Source organism: Bos indicus x Bos taurus, chromosome 23 (assembly GCF_003369695.1).
Source record: "Bos indicus x Bos taurus breed Angus x Brahman F1 hybrid chromosome 23, Bos_hybrid_MaternalHap_v2.0, whole genome shotgun sequence".
Taxonomy (NCBI): Eukaryota; Metazoa; Chordata; class Mammalia; order Artiodactyla; family Bovidae; genus Bos; species Bos indicus x Bos taurus.
The window spans coordinates 29925466-29948539 of NC_040098.1; the positions used below are offsets into that span (position 1 = coordinate 29925466).

At 48.8% G+C, this 23074-nt stretch overlaps 1 protein-coding gene across 1 annotated transcript in view; it reads left to right on the top strand.

The window, feature by feature from the left end:
* The window catches only part of GABBR1 (gamma-aminobutyric acid type B receptor subunit 1), a 28916-nt gene extending 15888 nt beyond the window's left edge, over nt 1-13028 (top strand). The window contains exons 12-23 of the mRNA XM_027525445.1: nt 2019-2261; nt 2855-2918; nt 4373-4450; nt 5793-5943; nt 6389-6521; nt 7830-7946; nt 8049-8156; nt 8580-8673; nt 9347-9474; nt 10456-10584; nt 10774-10917; nt 11622-13028. Of these exons, the coding sequence (XP_027381246.1) occupies nt 2019-2261; nt 2855-2918; nt 4373-4450; nt 5793-5943; nt 6389-6521; nt 7830-7946; nt 8049-8156; nt 8580-8673; nt 9347-9474; nt 10456-10584; nt 10774-10917; nt 11622-11795 (1563 nt within the window). The 3' untranslated portion in view covers nt 11796-13028. The remainder of the gene's footprint in view (nt 1-2018; nt 2262-2854; nt 2919-4372; nt 4451-5792; nt 5944-6388; nt 6522-7829; nt 7947-8048; nt 8157-8579; nt 8674-9346; nt 9475-10455; nt 10585-10773; nt 10918-11621) is intronic.
* Nucleotides 13029-23074: the final 10046 nt, after the last annotated feature.

The window sequence follows — 23074 nt, forward strand, 5'->3', positions numbered from 1 at the left end:
CATTGCAGGCAAATTCTTTACTGACTGAGCCACCAGGGAAGCCCGAATAATTCCATAGTGAAATCTAATAACTTGTTTGAGATTAAATAGCAGCTTGGTGGATTATTTGGAATTAGAAGGCATCTTTCCACTTATCCATCCAATGGACATTTTTCTTAAAGATGGTTTTTTGAAAAATAATTTTATTTATTTATTTATTTTGGCTGTGCTGGGTCTTCATTGCTGTGTGGGCTTTCTCTAGTTGTAGTAAGCAGGGGCTACTCTCTAGTTGTGATGTATGGGCTTCTCATTGTGGTAGCTTCTCTTGTTGTGGAGCATGGGCTCCAAGGCATGCAGGCTTCAGTAGATGTGCTCCCAGGCTCTAGAGCACAGGCTCAATAGTTGTGGCACATGGGTTTTGTTGCTCCTCGGCATGTGGATTCTTCCTGGATCAGGGTTTGAATCCATGTCTCCAGCATTGGCAGGTAGATTCTTTACCACTGAGCCACAAGGGAAGTCCAAAGATGGTTTTTTTGGAAGCAGTTTTTAAGTTCACAGGAAAATTGAGAGGAAGACACAGAGGTTTCCTATATGCTCCCTGCCCCACTCCCTGCTTCCCCCATTATTGGCATTCCCCACCAGAGTGTTTACAGCTGATGAACCTATACTGCTACGTCATTAACACTCAATGTCCATTGTTTACAGAGGGCTCACTCTTGGTGTTGTACATTGAGTGGGTGTTGATAGATAGATAATCACATTTCATTGCCTTCATCTATAGACACTTGTTGTTTGTCCAGAATGGGTGAGGCACAGTGCTGGATGCTGAGGATTAGGAGCAGAAGAGACCCTGGTCCTGTCCTCAGGAGGAGCAGAGTGCAGGCTTCCTTGTCTTCAATCCTGGGCTGTTTCTACCTCAGCACACTGCACATCCTTTGCATTTCCCATTCCCCCGTGTCTCCAGAAAGCTGAATAGAAGGGAAAGTAGGCGGGGCATCTGGAACAGAGATTCATATTTATTCTTCATTCATCTATTCATCCCTTCATTAGAGTATGTATGTATGTTGGTCTCCCGCATTGCAGGCAGATTCTATACTGTCTGAGCCACCAGCGAAGCCCATGTATATATGTTAACACATTCCAAGTCTAAACAGAGCTGTGTGGTGCCCCTGTGTGTTAGCTGTGCCTTGTCAAGAGGTGGACACTGAGCCTTTCCTGGTATGGTTTCTGGGAGGTAAGGAAGGGCAGACATGATTTTCCCCATTATGTAGAAGACAGTTCCAAAAAAAGAAGCAATTTACTTGCAGTCATTTAGGTAAACAGTGTTACTGCCGGGTATAGAAATTCAGCTCTCTTGATCCATTTCATGACAGAGTTAAAGGAGCTCTTATTCTTTTTAGCTTTCTTGGAAAAAGAAGATGTAAGGTTGGGAGGGGTGTGGGTAGGGATTGAATAATCGACTTCAAATGTGTGAAGGGTGTTTCTGCAATCCCTAGTCTTCTGAAAACCATCCAAGAGACAGTGAACTGAAAGCACATGAGGATGGCAGGAAGTTAGCACGCTAAAGAAAAATCTTTTTGGTTGACAGGGCGAGGAAGGCTGTGGTGTCACCTTTTCTGGGCTCTTTCAGACTTGGAGGAGCTGTTAGTTCCTGCGTCAGCTCTGTTGGGAGAGTCTGAAGGCTGAGAGAACACCAATGCTGCAGCTCCTCACTGGCAGGGCCACATCTTTGCTTTGCTCTCTCTCTCTGCTTTCATTTCATTCTCTCTGCTGTTCATTATGCAGAGTATCTATTTATTAAACTTCTCTGCTTGCAGTTCTGAGCTTGCAGCTGTGCACACTAAGGCCATCGGAACCAGTTAACCCCTGCTGTAGTCTAGTAGCTTCTGATCTTTGACGCGCATGTATAGTTAAAGATGTTGAATGTACAGAGGCTCAATCTGACAAGAACACAAACCATCCATTCAAGTCAAAGTGTCAGAGCCAGACTCAGAAGCCCACCCTACTCCAATCCTTTTGACCTGTTCTTCCCTTCCTAGACGTCCCAGGAATTTGTGGAGAAACTGACCAAACGACTAAAACGACACCCCGAGGAGACGGGAGGCTTCCAGGAGGCACCCCTAGCCTATGATGCCATCTGGGCCTTAGCACTGGCCCTCAACAAGACGTCCGGAGGGGGCGGCCGTTCGGGTGTGCGCCTGGAAGACTTCAACTACAACAACCAGACCATAACTGACCAAATCTACCGGGCAATGAACTCCTCGTCCTTTGAGGGTGTTTCCGTGAGTTACAGCAACCCCTTTGCTGGCCTCAGTCCTCCCATCTGGAGACATGCCTTCTGTCTCAGTTACCTCTCTGCAATAATCAGTCTCAGACCAGGGAAGTAGGAGCCCCTAAGCCAGAAAATCCCACAGAAGTCTAGAAGAACGATGATATATTCCATTTCTTCCAACCTCTCCCCTCACTTCTCTCAGTCCCGATATTTATGAGTCAGATGAAAATTACAGGATTTTAATAGAGGAAGCAGCCTGAAAGATCCTCTCCCTATTCCTCTTAAAGTGGGGAAATCAGCATCCAGAGGGACTTGGTGACTTGCTCAGGTCACACAGCCAGAGGCCAGGTCCCCTGGTGTTCCATCTGGGGATTTTTCCCATTCAAATCTCCTAGGTGAAGCTTCTTTTCCAAAGAATAATGTTTCTAAAATCTAGGGTATGGGCATCTGGGGTATGTCCTATATGCAGGCAAATGCCATAAATAGAATTCATTCAGAAGCTCAATTACTTCAAAAACATAAGGATTCAAAGAGGCCCTGATGTTCTCGTTTCGCTCTTGCTTTTATCCCCTTTGCCTTCCTCCACATGTTTCTCCCCCTCAGGGCCATGTGGTGTTTGATGCCAGCGGCTCTCGGATGGCATGGACGCTCATCGAGCAGCTGCAGGGTGAGCATAGGGATGTGGGGGGATGGGGAGGTCAGTTAGGGGGCCAGGCTGGGGCTGGGCTAGGATACGTCTGGGAGGAGTACCCTGGGAGACATGAAGACATTGCCTTGGTGCCTCCCTACCTCCTGCCTGCTCTTCCGTGTTCCCCAAGCTTTTAAATAATGATGATGTTGATAATAAAAAGCTTAGTGATGGATGAATTTCTTTGAGTTGCAGTGGTTGTGCATGCAAATTGAAAACCACCATTCTTTTCCCCTAATGGCCCCCATTTTGATTTGAGAAATTTCCCTCTGGTGGGTGACTTGAGGGGTTCATGACTTGTCAGTGGCATATTCATGGACCCAAGGAAAGCTGAATCTAGGAAACATGCTATTTTTAAAGGGAACCTATTGCATTTCCTTGATATGTAAACAATTAGCTCTAATTTTTCTGCAGTACATCTAGTTTGGCTTTTCTAGATGGTATATGCTTATAACTTCACACAGTGAGGTATTTGCAAAACTTGTGAATTAGTTTTTCAACTCCACTCCACTCAGACTCTTAGAGCAGGGCCAAAAGAACCATTTCTTGGCCTCCTGTGAAAAGTTTCTTTTCCTTCTCCTGACCTCCTACATCCTCTCAGATCTTTGTAACCAGGACAAGAACGAATAGACTTCAGCCACGGTCCAAGGGCTGCGAGTTGGCTTTAGAAGAAAAAGTTATGGTAACTGGGGCAGCTCTAGAAATCTTAGGAGTGGCTGAATTTTACTTTGTGGCTTTTTAAGAGGCAGATGCAACTTGTGTAAGAAATTAGAAGCCAAGTCAATGGAAGAGAAATTTCTAAAATTAAAATGAAAGCCTCTGGGAAAATAGATCTTGTGATTATATCAGGAGAGGAAGAATAAGCAGAAACATGTTTAAAGATTTTTAAGCCAGAATCACAGTGAGAGACATTTTCCTGAGGTGTGAGCCCGTGGAATAGGTGGCAGACATCCTGTGCAGCGTTCTTCACTGAAGGGCTTAAAGCATATAAGATATTCTTGTTTGTTCGTGTGTGCTTCCCTGGTGGCTCAGCGGTAGAGAATGTGCCTGCCAATGCAGGAGACATGAGTTTGATCCCTGAACTGCGAAGATTCTCTGGAGAAGGAAATGGCAACCCACTCCAATATTCTTCTGGGAAATCCCATGGACAGAGAAGCCTGCAAGGCTACAAGTCCATGGAGTCACAAAAGAGTCAGACATGACTGAGTGACTAAACAATAATTTCTTTGTGTTGCCTTGGAATCCACCCTATAGTGCTTTTCAATCAGATCACTGTTTCAAGTGGCCCCCAGATCCTTCCAAGTATCCTTTGGGGGCTCAGGTGAAGGGAGAATCAGATATGACCACAGAGATCTACTTTATGGAAGTGGGAGGTTGAGAATGCTTGGGATTAGCTCGTCACCTACCTGTGGTTACTCCTATCATCTGTCCAGGTGGCAGCTACAAGAAGATTGGCTATTATGACAGCACCAAGGATGACCTTTCCTGGTCCAAAACAGATAAGTGGATTGGTAAGTGGGTCTTGTTTATAATTTCCTTTAACCCTTCTGAACCATTGATGAATACTATGTTTGAATGAGGGTGGGGTGGTTGGTACCATGGGGTTGAAATGAACCAGGGGCTGGGTTTCTGAGAAAAGGAATAAAACCTCCAAGATGTGGGTAGGAGAGACTGGTGCATTTGGAGAGGGTGTAGGTGGTGGGTAGCAACGCATTCTTAAAACTAGTACATTCCTGGGACGACTAGGGATTAGGTGCAGGGGGTGGGAAATGAAAACTCCATTTGGGTTTCCCAGATGTTCTGGTGACCTGATGTATCTGAATCAGCTACTTCAAGCCTCAAGTTGCCTCTTAGCTTTCTTAGGAGACGGTTACTTAAATTGTAGGAGAGGACGTAAAACCTCATTTAATTGTCTTCTGTTAAAATGTGCTTTTTAAGGAGAGAAAGGAAGCAATTATATTCCTTGTGTGCTTGGTGGGCTAAATAATAGGAAATGGGAAATATACTCAAGGTAGGCAAAATGAGGACTCTATTGATCAAAAAAAGGCTTGGTGTCTTCAGGAGGGGGAAGGGCACAGCCATGGAAGACAGCTGCCATCTGCCCTGCCCAGCTGAAATCTAGTAGTTCTCAGCACTGCTGGAGTTCTGAATTTTTTTTTATAATTTGAATTTAGGACAGTGTTCTGTATTGCTATAAATGCTTCATGGCCTAAATTATGCCTTTTTTTTTTTTTTAAAGCTCAGCAAATTGAAATTAGTCATTTTTTCCCCCCCGCTTTCTGTGAATTCTGTGACAACTTTGAGCTTCCCTTTAATAATAACTGAGAAACACCTTTGGGAATATCACCTAGCTAGGGTTAAAATCACAGATCAGTTTTTTTTTTTTTTTTAAAGAAAATTCCTCCTAAGGTTAGGAGGCCAGACTCTATTTTGAGGCACTTTAGCTTCATGACTCTATGACTGTCTTTTGCAGCTTCTGATTTGAGCTGTAAGAGACCTCATAAAATTTATTTCTTAGTATCCCCCTCTTTCCCTTCCATTTTTCTTTCCTGAAAGAAAGATGAAAAAACACAAAGAACAAAAAGCAACAACAAAAAGACTACAACTTTGGTGATACAGCTCAGCCTCTAGCTCCATCTTCTTGTTTCATTTCTGATTGCTTCCTAAGAGCCCCAGAATCAAAGAGCATTTGGGCTGCAGCAAGCCCTGATTCAGGGCAGTTAGGGCCTCCTGTCCTCAGAGTTAAAAGACCTGGGTGCCCATCAGCAGCTTGGTCCTTCTCCCCTTTCTCCTGTCCCGCCTTCATACCTTTGTCCTTCCTCCTTTCTCTTCCCCCTCCCCTGTGCCACGCAGGAGGGTCCCCTCCAGCTGACCAGACCTTGGTCATCAAGACGTTCCGCTTCCTGTCACAGAAACTCTTTATCTCCGTCTCCGTTCTCTCCAGCCTGGGCATTGTTCTAGCTGTTGTCTGTCTGTCCTTTAACATCTATAACTCCCATGTCCGGTAAGTTTCTCTTCTGACATTTCCCTGTCCTGTCTGCTTCTCCAAGATAACTGTCATTTGCTTGAAGGGAGTGAGAAGGAACGTATGTAGCTCCTGAGGCGGTGCGTCTCTGAGGTTGCCACTCTGGATTAGTGTTTGCCCAGTGACGACTGGGAATGAAAAGGGGGAAGCCAGGTATAACTCCCATCCCTGCTCCAAAGCAGCTAATGGAAAAATAAAAAAGCTTTTGGGATCAGGTAACATAATTTAGGGTTCTAAAGAGTGTGTGTGTGGCAGGGTCCTGTGCCCGGGAAGCCGTCTGTGGGACCCCATGACCGAACTGGCTTTGTCTCCTGGTCCTGAGGTTGGGGTCAGGCTGTTGCGGGGTGTTTGGGGAGCTGAGCCTCCCTGGAGAGGAGGGTAATTCTGCTCTTCAATCTCTCCCACCCTTCCGCCTCTGCCCTAGTTATATCCAGAACTCACAGCCCAACCTGAATAATCTGACTGCTGTGGGCTGCTCACTAGCGTTAGCCGCCGTCTTCCCCCTCGGGCTGGATGGTTACCACATTGGGAGAAGTCAGTTCCCCTTCGTCTGCCAGGTGAGGAGGGGGTGGCAGGTCTCCTGCCACAGCATGGTTCTCCGGCCCGCCCCCTCAGGAATGCCTTCTGTGATGCGCCGTCCCCTGCCTGTCCTTCTTGTCTTTCCTCCTTGTCCCTAGTTCTTCTCCTGACATCGCCCTCTGATCTCTGTCTGGCTCTGTCCCTTCTTTCTGTGCCTCCAGACTTTTTCATTCTGTAGCTGGCTTGTCAGTTCCAAGGTTGCCATGGCATGCCTTGCAGAGAAGGGTAGGGAGGTATTGAAGGCACAGGAAGGGGGTCTGCACAGAGAACCCTCGGACAATGGTGGCCTGTCTGTGGCGCGGGGGCTGAGAACAAGAACTGGGGACTTCCCGTGGGAGCCTTAGTTGTGGTTGGGAAGGACGGAGGCGGGGATCTGAACCAACAGCAGGGAGAATTGGGGGGAAGGGACTGCTCTCACACAGGGAGGAGGCCCTGTGGGACTCTTGGCACATGGAAGGTTCTGGGGCTACAGAGTAAGCCTGGCTTCAGCGGCAATATTTGTTTGATTCTCTCTTATGCTGGTGGGAAATACTGCCCCTGTCTTTCCTGCTCATTCTCACTCTTCTCCTCTGCTCTGTACCTATCCTGATCACACGTCTGTACACATGGCATTTGCACATACATACACCTACAATTCTTCAGAGAGACCCAATACAGTGGGAAAGTAGATAATTAGCAGTGACACACAAGAGGTATCAGAGCAGGGATCTGCTGTGGGAGTGAAGAGAAAGCAGCTGACTGTCCGAGTGGCTGCGTGGACGTCACCAAAGGCGGCATGTAAATTGTGAAGGATGCAGGGCTTTTGTCAGCTGGAGAAATAAAAGAGGGTTACTCCAGGAGCGGAGGGAGTGTCCTCTGGGTAGCAGAGGCACAAAAGAGAGTAGATCAAGGGCAAGGGTAAGCAAGCAAGCAGTTGAGCAGGGCTGGAGCACGGGGCAGGTGAGTGTCTGGGGCAGGTAAGGGTCTGGGGGGAGAAGAGGCTGGAAAGGTGGGTGGGACCATGTTGTAAAGGGTCTCATGCCACATCTGGAGGTGTTCAGGCTGCAATCTGCAGGCCTTGGGGAACAGTCAGAAGTGATTGGCTATTAAAACCCATTTTTTAGCAAGATTATCCAGGTGGCAAAGTGCAAAGAGACTGTCTGCTGCCCAGTCACCTTCCCCACCCAGCCCTTACCGGCTGCATCCTGCCAGTCTGGTCATCCGTTCCCTCCTACAGCCTTGCCCCATCCTGGCACTGCTCACCTGCTGCCCTGCCCTATTCTCTCCTGCCCTCTCTCCTTTCCTAGGCCCGCCTTTGGCTCCTGGGTTTGGGCTTTAGCCTGGGCTATGGCTCCATGTTCACCAAGATCTGGTGGGTCCATACAGTCTTCACAAAGAAGGAGGAAAAGAAAGAGTGGAGGAAGGTGAGCTGCTCCAGATCCTTCAGCCCCTAGCACCTGGGCTCTCAGGGATTTGGAGGCCCTGTCCCCTACCCCAACATGCCTGTACTCTGTGTGTTGACTCAGACCCTGGAGCCCTGGAAGCTGTATGCCACGGTGGGCCTGCTGGTGGGCATGGACGTCCTCACCCTCGCCATCTGGCAGATTGTGGACCCCCTGCACCGGACCATTGAGGTACCCTTTGAGGAGGCGCTTGGGTCAGGAGGCCTTGCAGGACACACTGGTGGAAGGGCCTCAGGAGCTGCAGGGGGTCTTGAGGAGAAGAGCTGCCCATGGGAGGTGTGTTCCAGCCCTGGGTATCTCAGCAGCTCTCCCTGCTTCCTGGAGGGAGCCCTAGCAGACACTCTGAATTCCTGTGACGAAAGGAAGAGGTGGGGATCTGGGAGGATGGGCAGATTTTCAGACATCGTGAAAGTGAGGGAACAAGCACTTATAAGTGTTTAGGCAAATGTTCCCAGGCCTGGAGTTGGATATGGAATGAGAACTGAGGATCTCTTCAGAAAGAGGGGGCAGAACTGGGAGTCGGGGACTGAGCAGAGGTGGGGAGGGGAGGGGAGGACGGCAACCATCTTGCCTGTGGCTCTCTCTCTTCCTTAGACTTTTGCCAAGGAGGAGCCGAAGGAAGATATTGACGTGTCTATTCTGCCCCAGCTGGAGCACTGTAGCTCCAAGAAAATGAACACGTGGCTTGGTGTGCAGGGTGTGGGGGAGGGGTGGGGGAGATGCCCATAAAGGGGGGCTAGTAGGGAGGGAGTGTGTATGCAGTGGGCAGTAGCTTTGAAGAGAGAAGGGTCTTTGGAAAAAGAGGCAGAGAGCTCATGTCAACTCAGTTTGAATCTCCTCCTGTTTGTCACTGCATTAGTCTTTTCTGAGCATGGGGAGAGTTGGTCTTTTGCCTGAAGTGCTTAGTGTCCACTGCAGGGATGAGGCAGAGCTTGTGTTCATCAGAGGGACCAGTGATGTGGCCTTACCCTCATCTCCATCTCTGTCTGGTTCACTCCCTGGAGTGAGACTGGGGCTGCGAGGGGTTAGGCCCCTTTGGCCCTTTTAATATCACTCTGACCACAAATGGCAAACCTGCCCTCAGCGTGGAAAGCCATCTTCCCACTCAGAGGGTGAGGAGGTGAGACACTGTGTGTACTGACAACCACTCATGACCATCATCGTCCTGTGTGATGGGGCTCTTGTCCCAGGAGGAAGCAATGAGGTCAGGGCGAGTTGGGTGGACCCGGGGGCAGTGGACAGGGAGGGGCATACTAGGTCAGAGGGGCTGGGTTGGAGAGGAGACCCCCATGTCACTGCCATCAGAAGGAGCACAGAGAAGTGGGGAGTGAGTGGAGGATAACCCTTCCCTGCCATCCTAGGGATCTTCTATGGTTACAAGGGGCTACTGCTGCTGCTGGGTATCTTTCTTGCTTATGAGACCAAGAGTGTGTCCACCGAGAAGATCAATGACCACCGGGCTGTGGGCATGGCCATCTACAATGTGGCGGTGAGCTCCCTGGACACCTGGCATTGACCATGGGGACTGGCCACAGCAACCCAGATGGGGGTGGCCTGGGAAGAATGAGGTGCCCGGTGTGGGGTCAGTTGGGTAGAAGTCTTAAAACGTTTTCTAATGCCTTGGGTTTGAAAAGCCCTTTATAAATGTATAAAGTGCACATCAATCTTCGTACAACCACCCAGTGATGTGGTGATTAGCATCCCCACTAGACAGATGCGGAAGCAGAAACAGGTGAAATTCCTCATCTGTGGTTCCCAAGCTGGAATCTGAATGAGATTTCCTGCCGGGGATGCTCAGGACTGGCTCTTAAGGACTCTGATGTGTGTACAGAGATCCTGGGGGCTCCTGTCTGGAGGGAGGGGCTGTCCTAGAGCTGGAGCTGGTTTGGGACAGTTTATCTGGGATTCTTACCAACCTACATTTGAGGATGAACCTGACTATTGTTGTTCAGTCGCTAAGTCATGTCCTACTCTTTGAGACCCCATGGACTTCCCTGTCCTCCTCTATCTCCCAGAGTCTGCTCAAAATCATGTCCACTGAGTCAGTGATGCCATCCAACCATCTCATCCTTGGCTGCCTCCTTCTCCTTTGCTTTCAGTCTTTCCCAGCATCAGGGTTTTCCCCAGTGAATCAGCTCTTCCCATCAGGTGGCCAAAGTATTGGAGCTTCAGCTTCAGCATCAGTACTTCCAGTGAATATTCAGGGTTGATTTCCTATAGGTTTGACTGGTTTGATGTCCTTGCTGTCCAAAGGACTCTCAAGAGTCTTCTTCAGCACCCCACAATTCAAAAGCATCAGTTCTTCAGTGCTCAGCCTTCTTTATGGTTCAACTCTCACATCCCGACTTTGGGTCTTTTTTGAATGGAAAGTTCCCCAGGAACCTGTCCCCATAGACTTTTCTGGGGGAAGAAGGCCCTGGCTCTTGTCTAAGCCAGCAGGCCTGTGACCCCACACACGCTTTGCCCCCAGGTTCTATGCCTTATCACTGCCCCGGTCACCATGATTCTGTCGAGCCAGCAGGATGCTGCCTTCGCCTTCGCCTCTCTCGCCATAGTTTTCTCCTCCTATATCACCCTGGTGGTGCTCTTTGTGCCCAAGGTATGGCTCTGGTTGTCCTCCAAGCCTCTCCAGCCCCTGTCCCCTCTGTGTCCCTACTTCCCTTCCTCCCACTTCGTCTGTTTTGGGCCCAGCTCCCTCTTGTTTTCCTTCCTTCCAATTGCAACCCACCATGAGCTAATTGCTGACAGTCCGTGCTGGCCCATCCACACCCCCAACTCCTGCTCCCAGATGCGCAGGCTGATCACCCGAGGGGAGTGGCAGTCGGAGGCACAGGACACCATGAAGACAGGGTCCTCGACCAACAACAACGAGGAGGAGAAGTCCAGGCTGTTGGAGAAGGAGAACCGCGAGCTGGAGAAGATCATCGCCGAGGTACGTGGTGAAGGCAGAGGTGGCGGCAGGTCAGGGAGGCCCACGTTTCGGGTGGGGTCAGGCTTCCAGAGGTAGAGCTTGAGATCGGGGTTCCTGTGCACGTGATTTACCAAGGGAGGGTCTCAGGAGACAAGCTGCCAGGGAGTAAGTGGAAGAGGACAGGGAAGGGGAGAAGGTGGAGTCAGTCTCAGGTAAAAATCTGGTCAAGAGCAGGCCTCAGCGGGTAGAGGGGCTCTAGAGCAGGATCTGCATTGTTGACTCCGCCTCCTGGAGGCGAGGGCGTGGCCCTGGGCTGGGCGTGGCTGGTTGTGGGGGTTGAGTATACACTCCAGTGAGAGGGGTCTGGGCAGATATACAGGGTGTTTGCAGTGCCCCCAGCGGGAGTTAGGGGCCAGTGCAATGTTAGGCTGGGGGTGTTCAAACTGGGTTGGCATTAATCTGTTGAGTGCGTTACCGGAAGCGGAAGCTATGTGCTCGGCCCTTTTTCCCCTCCCCTACCCCCTTTCTTTCGCTGATCTCAACTGCTGCCCCACTGTGTTCAGTGTGTGCATTCGGCTCTCCCTGTTCCTGCCTGATGGTTCCTGTTCCTTTCTTCTGTCCGTCTTCCCCTCCCTCTCCCCCACATTTTTCTCTGCTTCTCCTTCCCTCCTCCTACCCTTTCCTGACTTCTCTCTCCCACTCGCCCGGTTGTGTTCTTCTTCCAGAAAGAGGAGCGGGTCTCTGAACTGCGCCATCAGCTCCAGTCTCGGCAGCAGCTCCGATCCCGGCGTCACCCTCCGACACCCCCAGACCCCTCGGGGGGCCTGCCCAGGGGGCCCCCTGAGCCCCCTGACCGGCTTAGCTGTGATGGAAGTCGAGTCCACTTGCTTTACAAGTGAGGGAGGTGTGAGGGGGGACAGGCAAGTAGGGGGAGGGAGAGGGAGAAGGAGAAGGGGGGGAGCTTGGGACGAAGCAGGGGATCCCTACCCTAGGTGGGAAGAACACCGTTCCATCCATCTCTTGTAAATACCTGCCCCTCTTGAGTCCCAGAGTCCCAGGTTCCAGCGTCGTCTGAGTCTCCAGTGCTGTGGGAGCCGGGCCCTGTTCTCTCATTCATTCGTATCATTGTCTATCTCTACTTCATAATCGAGTTTGTACCCGGCTTGAAGCTTCTCACTCACTGGCTCCTTGGTGCCTCAGGACACACACCCCCTCTTCTTTTCCTCTGGTTGCCACGACAACCCAGCAGCCCCCTCGCCTTTGTGCTCTGCTCCCACCGGCAGGGGCCTCCCCAGAGTGCTCTCCCCGTGGCAACAGGGCCTGGCCATTTCTCTCACCATCCTCATCTCCTTCCAACCCACTTGTCCCTCCACACAGCCACACGTTTTATCCCTCTTGAATTTAGCTTTTGCAAGGCACTCACTCTTTTTGTCAAGGCTCACATGCTCCTTCCCTCTTCCAACACACATCTATCCTCCCTGTTCTCACTTTCTTGTTTGCACATGCGTTTCACATGTGCTCTCTCCACCCTTCCCGTGGCTACACGTGCCCTGCTGTATTCCCTTCGCTCATGGCTGCGTGTGCCCCCTCATGGTCATGGATATGCCCTTGGGAGAGCTGTGTGGGTGGGCGTGTGCCATTTGTACACGTCCAAGTTTACCTGTGCACTTGCCCTATGTGCCCTCGTGTACCCTCTTCTTTTTGCACCTTAAAATCATTGTGTTCTTCCAGCAGAGCCATATGCACCCACCCTGCACATTGTTGCAGACTTTCCCCCGATTCCCACCTGGTGGGGCCGTCCACGTCTGGGTCCACATCACACTCGGTTTCTGCTTGCACTCACCCTGTTCTCCTTTGTGCTCTGGAGCATCCTCGGTCCACACTCACAATCCTCCTCTACAAGAGTGTTCCCTTCAGTTTTGTATTTTTCTGAGGGAAAGAAAGGAGAAGAAATGGGGGCAGGTTGGGGGAGCTCCTTGCAGTGGGTGGTTGGTGAAAAGCCTGACCAAAGGAAGGCACCCCTGACTGTGGAGGTGGAAGATGGTCCTGTGTGGCAGGAGATGGTGTCCTTTTTGCACTGTGGTGTCTTGGGGGAAGGAGCTCCCCAAATCTCAATAAACCAGTGAATGGAGTGACTCGTCCCTTACTGTGAACCGAATGGGCTTCAGCCCAAGGAGGGAGGCTCTGGGGGGCCCCCGCATTGATGAAAAGGCACTTCAGTGGAGGGATGGACAGAGGTGTTGATCCATCGAGGGCTTAGCAGGGCAAAGCAGGACACAGTTAGGGCTGAGATTAGTGAGGGGTGACATAACAGGTTAAAAGTGTGGGCTGGAGTCAAACTCCCAGAGCTTCAGATTCTACCACACACAAAAAACATTCCCAATTTCTAGTCTCCACGTCCTCACGTGTGAACGTAATAGTCATCGTCCCCACCACCATCTTCACATCCATCCCTCTGTGGAGTGGATGCCAGGACGAGTGCTCACGATGGTTCTTGGCTCACGGAGCATGTTGGGTAAACAAGCCACTGTCACTGTTTAATGAGGTCTCTGACAGTGATGGGCATGTATTGGGAGCCTGGAGCATGTGGCTGAACAGATGTGAGGGCTATTCCTCCTAGGAATTGAGGATAATAATAAAACATGACCGCTCAGAGGTAGCAGATTAGATGGTCCCTGAGTTCTTCCAGGCTGAAAAGTCATTGAGAACTCTGAGCATCTTGGCAGGAGTTTGCTGTCCACATGAAAGAAAGTCCTCAATGGCCAATGGAAACAAAACATTGCTCGACAATTTTGTAATTTTTTGTGTCCCCTTGGAGAAGTGGTTTTTTTTTTTTTTTCCGAAGCTCAGTTTCTCTCCTTCCCCATAGCATTGATTTTTTTAAAAGTGATTTTCATATATTTTTTCCGAAAGTGCTGCAAGGATTGGATGGGCTCTGTCATTTCACCACCCTATTTAATAGCCAATTTCTGAAGTTTCCCAAGAGCAGGGGAAGTTAAATCTTGGACCAGTACTTGAAAACCATTTCACTGTGAGTATCCGCTTTGGATCACTAGGATTTATATCGAGTTGCCCTTCATCCCACAATGGAGCATTCTCAAGGCAAAGGAAAGAGGCCTGTGGAAGAGGTCAGCTGGTAGTGTAGAAAATGGACAGTTGGCTTCAGAAGCAGTAGTGGGAGCTACCTCCCAGCCCTGGGCAGAACAGAAAAGACTAGAGTTAACCACCTTGAACTTTCCTTGTACTTGTTGTTTAGTCACTAAGTGGTGTCTGACTCTTTACAGCCCTGTGAACTATACCCTGCTGGGCTCCTCTGTCCATGGGATTTCCCAGGCAAGAATACTGGGGTGGCTTGCCATTTCCTTCTCCAGCGAAATCTTCCCGACCAGGTATTGAACCTGCGTTTCCTGCTTGGCAGGTGGGTTCTTTACTACTGAGCCACCTTGGAAGCCCTCTTTGCACTTAGCAGGGCTGCGGATTAGAGAAGATCAGTTCTACTGTGTCCGTGGTTAAGCCAGACATTCTTGGCTGGCAGCACAGACAGGGGCCAGGTCAAATGGTAGGGCTAGCGGAGGCCCCTGGTGTGGGGAGGAAGTGTGTGACTACTACTCAGCAGTTCTGGGAAGAGCTCCCTTGGCCTCTCCAGCCCTGCTGGGTCAGGGTGGGCTTCACCCCTGGGCTTTCAGATCTGACTGTAGAACATCTTGAACTCTAGACTGTCTGCCAGACTTCAGTGGCCCCTGCTCTGCCTTGACTTGGGTCTTTTGCCTCCCTGCCCTGATCACTTATTAACAGGAAGTATTTTGTGAACACTTTGCTGCTATGTTAGTTTTACTATTTTTTTTTTTCAGTCAATCAGGTTTTAATGGGGAAATTATGGTGGTAGGTGCTTGTCTAGGCCTTGGGGTAGAGCAGTGGGCAGGGCTTCCCTCGTAGCTCAGTCAAAAAAGAATCTACCTGCAATGCAGGAGACCCAGGTTTGATTCCTGGGTTGGGAAGATCCCCTGGAAAAAGAAATGGCAATCCATTCCAGTATTCTTGCTGAGAAATCCCATGGACAGAGGAACTTGGCAGGCTACAGTCCGTGGGGTCGCAAGAGTTGGACAGGATTTAGCAACTAAACGATACCAGAGCAGTAGGCAAGATGGGCTTTTGTGGGATGTACCTTCTCAAAGTGGAAAGTTGAAGTAAGTAGGCAGGTAAATTAAACAAGGTAGCTTGAGAGAACAGCCAGGAGTGTCGGCACCTCACAGTTGTTAGTTCTGCTGCTCGGGACTGTGCCGAGGGAAGGGGTCATGTGCTCATGTCTGTTTTCTGGCAAGGAGACTGCAACTCCAAGAGGAAGACTCTGGTCCAGGGTCACACAGTTGATGAGAGGAGACAGCATCCAGGTTGAGTGAATTAGTGTCTGTTGCTGCATAACCTGTTACCCCAAAACAGTGGCTTAAGAAAATAATCATTTATTATGGCTCATGGCTTTGTGGGTCAGGAACTCAGGGGACAGTGGAGAGATTTGAAGGTTGGGGGCTGGAATCCTCAGAAGGGCCTCAAGATGGGAGTTGGTTAAGACCTCAGCTGGGACTGTGGACTGGAACCCCTACACCTGGCCTTTGCATGCACTCTGGGATTCCTTATAACATGGTGCCTGGGTTCCAAAGGCAAGGGTTGGAGCCAGCTAGGTTGAAGCCCAACTTTTTTTCTGACACCGCCTTGTACATCACATAGCATCCATTGTCGGGGCAGTCACAAGGCCATGCCCAGATTCAAGGAGAGGAAGAACGGACCTCACTTCATGCTGGGCTAAGCATCAGTCCCGCTGTGAAAAGAACATGTGGGATGGGATAAATATGTTGCTGCAGCCTTCTTTGGAAAGAATGATCCACTGCATCTGGTCTGTCTACTCCAAAGCCAGTGTTCATGGCACCTCACACGCTGCCATGTTCCCACCCAGGCCCATCACCCAGGCGTTGCTTGCTGTTTGCTGCCTTTCAGTCTCTTTCTGGGTCTTTGGTTGCTTCTGGATGCTTCAGGGCCAGCAGTAGTCCCACTCCTAGCCCTTCCTGCCAACTGTAGTTCGTCCTACGGTCCATTGTAATTTTAGGCCACTCTGGATAGAGTTTATTCTCTCTGGTTTTTGAAACAGGAAATCCTCTTTGTTCTTCAGGTTCCATTAACCCAAGGGGAATCGGAGAGTGGGCTTCATATCAGACAGCGCTCTCCCCTACCCCACCAGCAGGGTTGATTTTCAAAATACTTAATCAATGAAGCATCCACTTACACAGCCCATGGAGCAAGGAAGGGAACCCCCAAAGATGAAAGGGCTGCCACCGAGAACCGCATGGAGGCCTCCCCGAGAGGGCGCTGTGCTGGGACCGAGTGGCAGTAAAGCTAAGCAGGACAGGAGTGTTCTTGGGGTGGAGGGGAGGAGAAATAATCTTTTTCGTCTAGAACCCATCTAGGTTCTTTATTTAGCTGGGGCCCTGGAAATGAGACCAACAAAAGACAGATTAACAGGAGAAAAACAGAAGTTTATTACCATGTGCATCGTGCATGCACGTGGGAATAGTCAGTGATGAGAAACCCAGAGAGACCATTAGAACTGGGGCTTATATACCATTTTAGGCTAAACAAAGGAAAAGGGGTTTTGAGCTTCCGGGTGGAGGCAAGTTTTGGGAAAGCGATCAGGAAAAGTGTGTGCTAAGTCAGTCGCTTCCATTGTGTCTGACTGTTTGCGACCCCATGGACTGTAGCCTGCCAGGCTCCTCTGTCTGTGGGATTCTCCAGGCAATATTATTGGAGTCGGTTGCCATTTCCTCCTCCAGGGGATCTTCCCGACCCAGGGGTTGAACCTGCATCTCTTAATCTACTGTATTGGCAGGCAGGTTCTTTACCACTAGTGCCACAGGGGAAGGAAAAGTGTAGTCAGTAAGTATTGTTACTAAGGTTTGTCATGCAGATTTAAGCCAGTTCCCTCTCCTTAAGAGTGTTGTTAAAACTCCTTTTCCAGGTACATGATGGGGAGACGCCTTAATAAATGCAAATTTCTTTTATAAAAAGAAAGCCTGTGCTCTGTTTTAGAGCTTTTCCCACAGCTGCAGGTTAATGGCCTTTAGCTTAAAATAACCTATATGCCAAAGAGACATGTTCTGGGGTAGCATATCCTGGAACCTTTCAGGCATGAGTGATGAATTCCGGTCAGGGCAACTGGGAAGGCTGGCTTCCGTGGGTGCTGGAGGGACACAACAGAAGCTGGGCTTATGCTTCCGGACCTATTCATGGTGCAGTGAGCCCCTCATAAGTGAACTGGAGGTTATACCCTGAGGTTCCTGAATAAGGTCCTTTAAGTGCTTCCAGGGCTTTCCAGGCAGCACTAGTGGTAAAGAATCTGCCTGCCAATGCTGGAGACTCAAGAGTTCCATCCCTGGGTTGGGAAGGTTCCCTTAGGGAAGGGCGTGGCAACACACTCCTGTATTCTTGCCTGGAGAATCCCCTGGGCAGAGGAGCCTGGGGAGCTAGTCCATGGGGTCGCAGAGTCTGACATGACTGAAGTGACTGAACTCAAGTGCTTCCAACTCGTGTGTCCTACTGGATAGGGAAGTGCCCACATTCACAGGACGTAAATCTTATAGTCTTTAATTGTCTGTAAGGGTATCCCTTTTTCCACTTGTATCCAATTCAATAGCTTCTACATGTTTCTAAAATAACTTACATTTTCCTTTTTAATCATTTGGCTCACTGGTGTAACTCCTCACCTCACATCTTTCCATCTTAATGCACAACATACATTAGCTCATTTCCACACAGCAAATTGGCAAATATTTCATGTTAATATTGTTCCCTCTGCTGTGTTTCAAACCTTTGGAAAAATTCTCTGATACCCACACCACCCACACATCCGCACACTTTATTCTTTCATTCTCTATGCCTTTGGCCTCATACTTGCCCCCAGCTCAGTTGTGTGCATGCTAAGTCGCTTCAGTCTTGTTCAGTTCTCTGCGACCCTATGGACTGTAGTCCACCAGGCTCCTCTGTCCATGGGATTCTCCAGGTGACAGGTGAGAATACTAGAGTGGGTTGCCATGCCCTTCTCCAGGGGACCGTCCTGACCCAGGGATTGAACCCGTGTCTCCTGCATTGGCAGGCGGGTTCTTTAGCACGGGTGCCACCTGGGGAGCCCCAACTCAGTTGTGTAGTGGTTACTTATGTTGGAATTGTGTCTCTGACCATTTCAACCTGCTTCAAACACTCTGAGGGTTGTGACTGAGTGAACTTGTGCTGGATTTTCTCCTGGAGTATCCAGTAGATAACTGTCCGCACAGACTGAATGCATTTGGAATGTTAGTCTTAAAGCCTCTGTTAAACCATTTATTGAACAAATTAGGTTTCATGAAAGCAGATTATTTACACTTCTTTTAATTCTCTGTTGTATTTCCCCTAGAATCTCTAGAAAGGATTTTCCTGTATGAGGACATTAGAGCTTTTGGGCATGGGTAGCTGATAAACAGACAAAAAGAGCAGAAATTTCCAGGTCCCACTGAGAGAAAGAGGACAGAGGTGATCATGAGAAAAATGTATTACATACGTGATTTGAAAAGTAGAACTAGGGTTGACATCACTTGTAGGGTTGAGATTAGGATTATTAAATTTAAAATGGGGGTCTACATTGAGATTAAGATACAATCTAATTAGGAGGCCAAGGAGTCAAGAACATTAGTCCATGAAGGCTAAAATGAAGATTAGGATTGAAATAGAGTTAATACTGCTGTGTTGTGCTGATTCCAGAGTAAATATTGAATCAAAGCCTTTTTGTGTTGGGACTAGAATAAAACTAGGCTTTTCCTTTTTCTTATTTTGTCAGCATGTGCCCAAGAGAATTTGGTATTGTCTTTGCCATGGAAAAGCGGCAGACAGCAACTGTGAGATTAGGATCCCAGAACCCTTGACACATTCTTTAGAGACATTTACTCACTCATTCATTTATAGAACTAATTAGGGGCCAACTGTCTGCAACATTATGGTCTGTACTTTTGGGAGTCTGAAATCTAGTGGAGAACTGAGGAACACACCCCATAAGCTGTCCCCAAACTTCCTCCAGGCAGGCTATTGTTTCTTGTTCCCAGGGAACAAGAAGTTCCTTAGAGTTCCTGTAGGATGCTCTTAGGAACTCTCTCTTCCCTCTGCTCTTCCTTTCTCTCTTCCCTTCTCTCTGCTCTTGTTCAGGGAAGCAAACCTCCTTCAGCTGGGGGATCAAATTATTTCTAGATGGGGATATTTTCCTCAGAGTTCACCGAGAGCTTGAGACTTCTCACCTGGGCTAGGGAGACACTATTTGTATCCAACCGCAGGGTTGAGACCACGAGGACTGGAATCAGTCCTCTTGGGTCCACATATCTGACATGGTTCAACTGCTACTTAAACTCTGCATTTGGGAGAGGATGAGATGGCTGGATGGCATCACCAACTCAATGGACATGAGTCTGAGTGAACTCCGGGAGTTGGTGATGGACAGGGAGGCCTGGCATGCTGCAATTCATGGGGTCGCAGAGTCAGACACGACTGAACTGAACTGAATATTATCTGTTTCATAGTGTTGTACCATAGATTAAATGTGTAGGCCACTTTAATTTACCCCTGGGATATCATACTCACTATATAAATACCTAATAATAACAATTATGATAATTATCATCTTTCTGAGCAAGAGCACAGGACTGATAACCACAGTGGACACTGCTAGGTCTTAGGTCAGGAGTCTGGGATGCTAGATGCAATATCACATTATGCCATTAGATGGCACCAAACCCACACTGTCCAAACTGACTCCTGAATCCTTGTTCTCAATCACATTAATAATCGGTTCTGCCTAATGAAGATAAACGGGAGAACTATATAAATACATTGCTGTGTTGGGGGGAAGAAGGTTCTTTCCTGAACAATAAAAATAGAAGATTATAATTTATAATTTAAGAACAGTGAATATGACTTTTAAAATGTTATCCTTATAATGATACCTGTCAGGGACCATGCAGTAGAAAGATTTCTATGTGACTTTGATCTATCACATCACCCATGATGGTTTCTATATCATTAGGAAATTTGATTCAGCATCATCCTGAGAGTTAAAAGTCTTCTGCATCCACTTTTAGTTTGTTTGAAAAATATTTATTGGGACTTCCCTGGTGGTCCAGTGGTTAAGGCCCCATGCTTCCAGTGCAGTGGTTCAGGTTCAATCCCTAGTCAGAGAACTATGATCCCACATGCTTTGTGATGTGGTCAAAAAAATTAAATGAGAAGTATTTATTAAATTACAGCTAGGAACCTCAGAGGTCATCTAGGCTCAAAGTCTTCCTTTTACACATGAAAATATTGAGGTAGAGGGAAATGAAGTGACTTCCTCATATCAAGTCACTGGTCAAACGCAGTTTTGCTAGGTGGAACCCGGGTCTCCTGACTAAGGGTGTTTCCTCTACCCAGATGACTCTGGATTTAAAGGCTGCTACAGATGTGCTCTGCAAAAAGTTGGACACATGTGCTGATCTGTGTTGCTCAAAATCATCACACTAAATGGTAAGCAGGAGTGGCATGGACTTTGGACACAGTCTGGAAGAGAGATTCAGCAGATTAAAATTCAGTAGTCAGCAGTATATTGGGTTGTATTAATAGAGGTAGAGCACCTGACACAAAGAAGGTGATAGTTGTGATCTACCCAGTGTTGGTTATACCAGCCTGGGACATTGCATCTGTTTTCAGGCAGAACACACTTTCAAAGAAGGGGATTGGGAGGCTCAAAGAGAAATCTGTCTTCAAATATCTGAAGGGCTTTCATGTGAGAGGAAGATTAGATTTCTACTTTGGCCCGGAGGAGTACAATCAGAAGCAGGGAAGCAGCAGAAGAGCACTAGTTTGGAAATCAAACAGGCTTGAGTACACAGGGCCACTCACTAGCTATGACTTTGGGATGATTTACCTTATTGAGCCCAAGTTTATTTATTTATAGGAGGGAGATTCTATCTTCCTCATAGAATTTTCTGGTAAATACTTCAACTAGGGTATACTAATATTTGGCTGCCTTCCTAAACTAAGGGTTCAGATCTGTAAATGAGCTCCAGTGGACACCTAAGCATGTGTGTGCTGAGGTCCGTTCTCCTTCCCCACTCCCCATGGTCTGGGTTTTCCTTTGCTTGTAAGGGATACATCACCCTGTGTGTGTTGTCCTTCCCAACTTTCCTGGAATTTCCTGCTTTAGGGCAACCACAGCACAGAGAAGCACTGCCTCCTGCTGGGCTTCTCCAACTGACCCTCCCTGCAGCCTGTCCTTTCCGCCCTCCTCCTCTGCTACCTCCTGATTGTAATTGGCAACTCGGCGCTGGTGCTGCTGGCAGTGTGCGCCCATGTACTACTTCCTCTGCCATCTGTCCCTGGTGGATATAGGCTTCACCACGAGCCTGGTGCCACCCCTGCTGGCCAACGTGCATTGCCAGGTGCTGAGGCTGGAGCGTGGTGGCTGCCTGGCACAGCTGTGTGCATCGCTGGTGCTGGGCTCGGCTGAGTGTGTCCTCCTGGCGGTGATGGCTCTGGACCATGCGGCTGCTGGTGCGGTCTGCCGTCATCCTGGCCTACCTGCAGCCGTGGCCCATGCTGTATGGGGCATGAGGATCAGAGGCAGCTGCAGAAAAGTAGTGGGCACCTGTAGGTTTCACCTGACAACCACCTGCCTGTTCCATTGATCTGCCATCTACCCCTACCTGCAACCCACGCACAGGTACAACCAGCGTTGGACAAATTCATTTCTCTTCTCTACACTGTAGTCACATCCGCCCTCAACCCACTCCTTACCACCCTCAGGAATAAGGAAGTGAAGGGGGCACCGAAGAGGTACCTGGAGGGTGTGGGGAGAGGGCAAGATGCACAGTGAGTCAGGCAGGGAAGGAAGGAGGGGAGTGTTATCCCAGGGCCCAAGGATGGGAATGCCCACTGGAAAGTCGTCAGTTTAGCCTTCAGGCTGTTCATTTCTCCATGAGAATCTGTAAGGTTTGTCCTTAAGCAGCCGATGGTTGATGGGGGAGAGCCCTTCCTCCCATCAGGAAAGGTTCATGTGCTTCTAGGGAAGTGTCTATATCTGTACACATGCAGGTTTAGTGTTGGTGGAGATGGTCCTCAGCCTCTCTCTAAGCCAGTAAGGAGAGAACACATGATTTGAGGAAGAATTTCACCATCCTCAGGGGATGCTATAACCAACCCTCCCACCTCCCCCCGATCCAGAGATTCCATGTGCTAAAAGGATGTACGACTCGATCGCGGCTGTTAGAAGAGACCATGGAAGACCCCGTGGCCTGCTATCAGAGTATCCCCAAATGACAAGAGGGTCATGGATTTTTCCCTGCAAGAGACCCCGTCCAGAAGCATAAGCCCTGGTCTCTCGTCTCAGGGAATCAGTCCAACCAAATGTCCACTTGCCCACTTAAATGGTGCCCACCCCAGGACATTTGATTCATAGTCGTGATGAATAACACCTATGAGTGTGCTTTGTGCTGAGTGGGGTTAAGTTCAGAAACACTTCTGCAGGAAGTGGTTCTTGAGACAGTTATAAAGAAGGGAAGAGACTAGTAGGGGAGAGGGTGAACATATATCAGGTCAAGAGAAAAGCATACATGTGATCAGGAGGGAGACTTGAAGTGGTGACAGAGGAGGAAAAGAAGGGGATGAGATGGAGGAAGCAGAGAGGGGAACACTCCACTAGCCAGACTGTGGGCAGAGTGTTGGGGTCAACCCAGAAACCAATCTCCACCCCCCTCACTCAACCCAGAGAAGACCTGCTAGAGGCCTAAGGCAGGCAGGAAAGAGACTGCTCCCCAATACCCCACCTTTCTGAAAGTGTTCCCACCTCCAGCATATCTATTCCCCAAGAGCTCCCACCAGAGGCATAAAATTTCTAGATCCCCAAGATGAATATCTTGCCATGATCACCATAATCTCCAGAAATAAGAACCATTTAAGTGGGTGTGAGAATAACAGGGGGCTTGGTACCAAGTTTCATTCATACCAAATAGCTTTTAAAGAGTCAAGAGGACTTTTGAATTGAATTTCTAAATTTTTATGAATAAACCTGCAATCATGTCAGAGTAAGTAATAACTCATTTCATAATAAACTATTTCACTCTTCTCTGTGAGTAGAAAG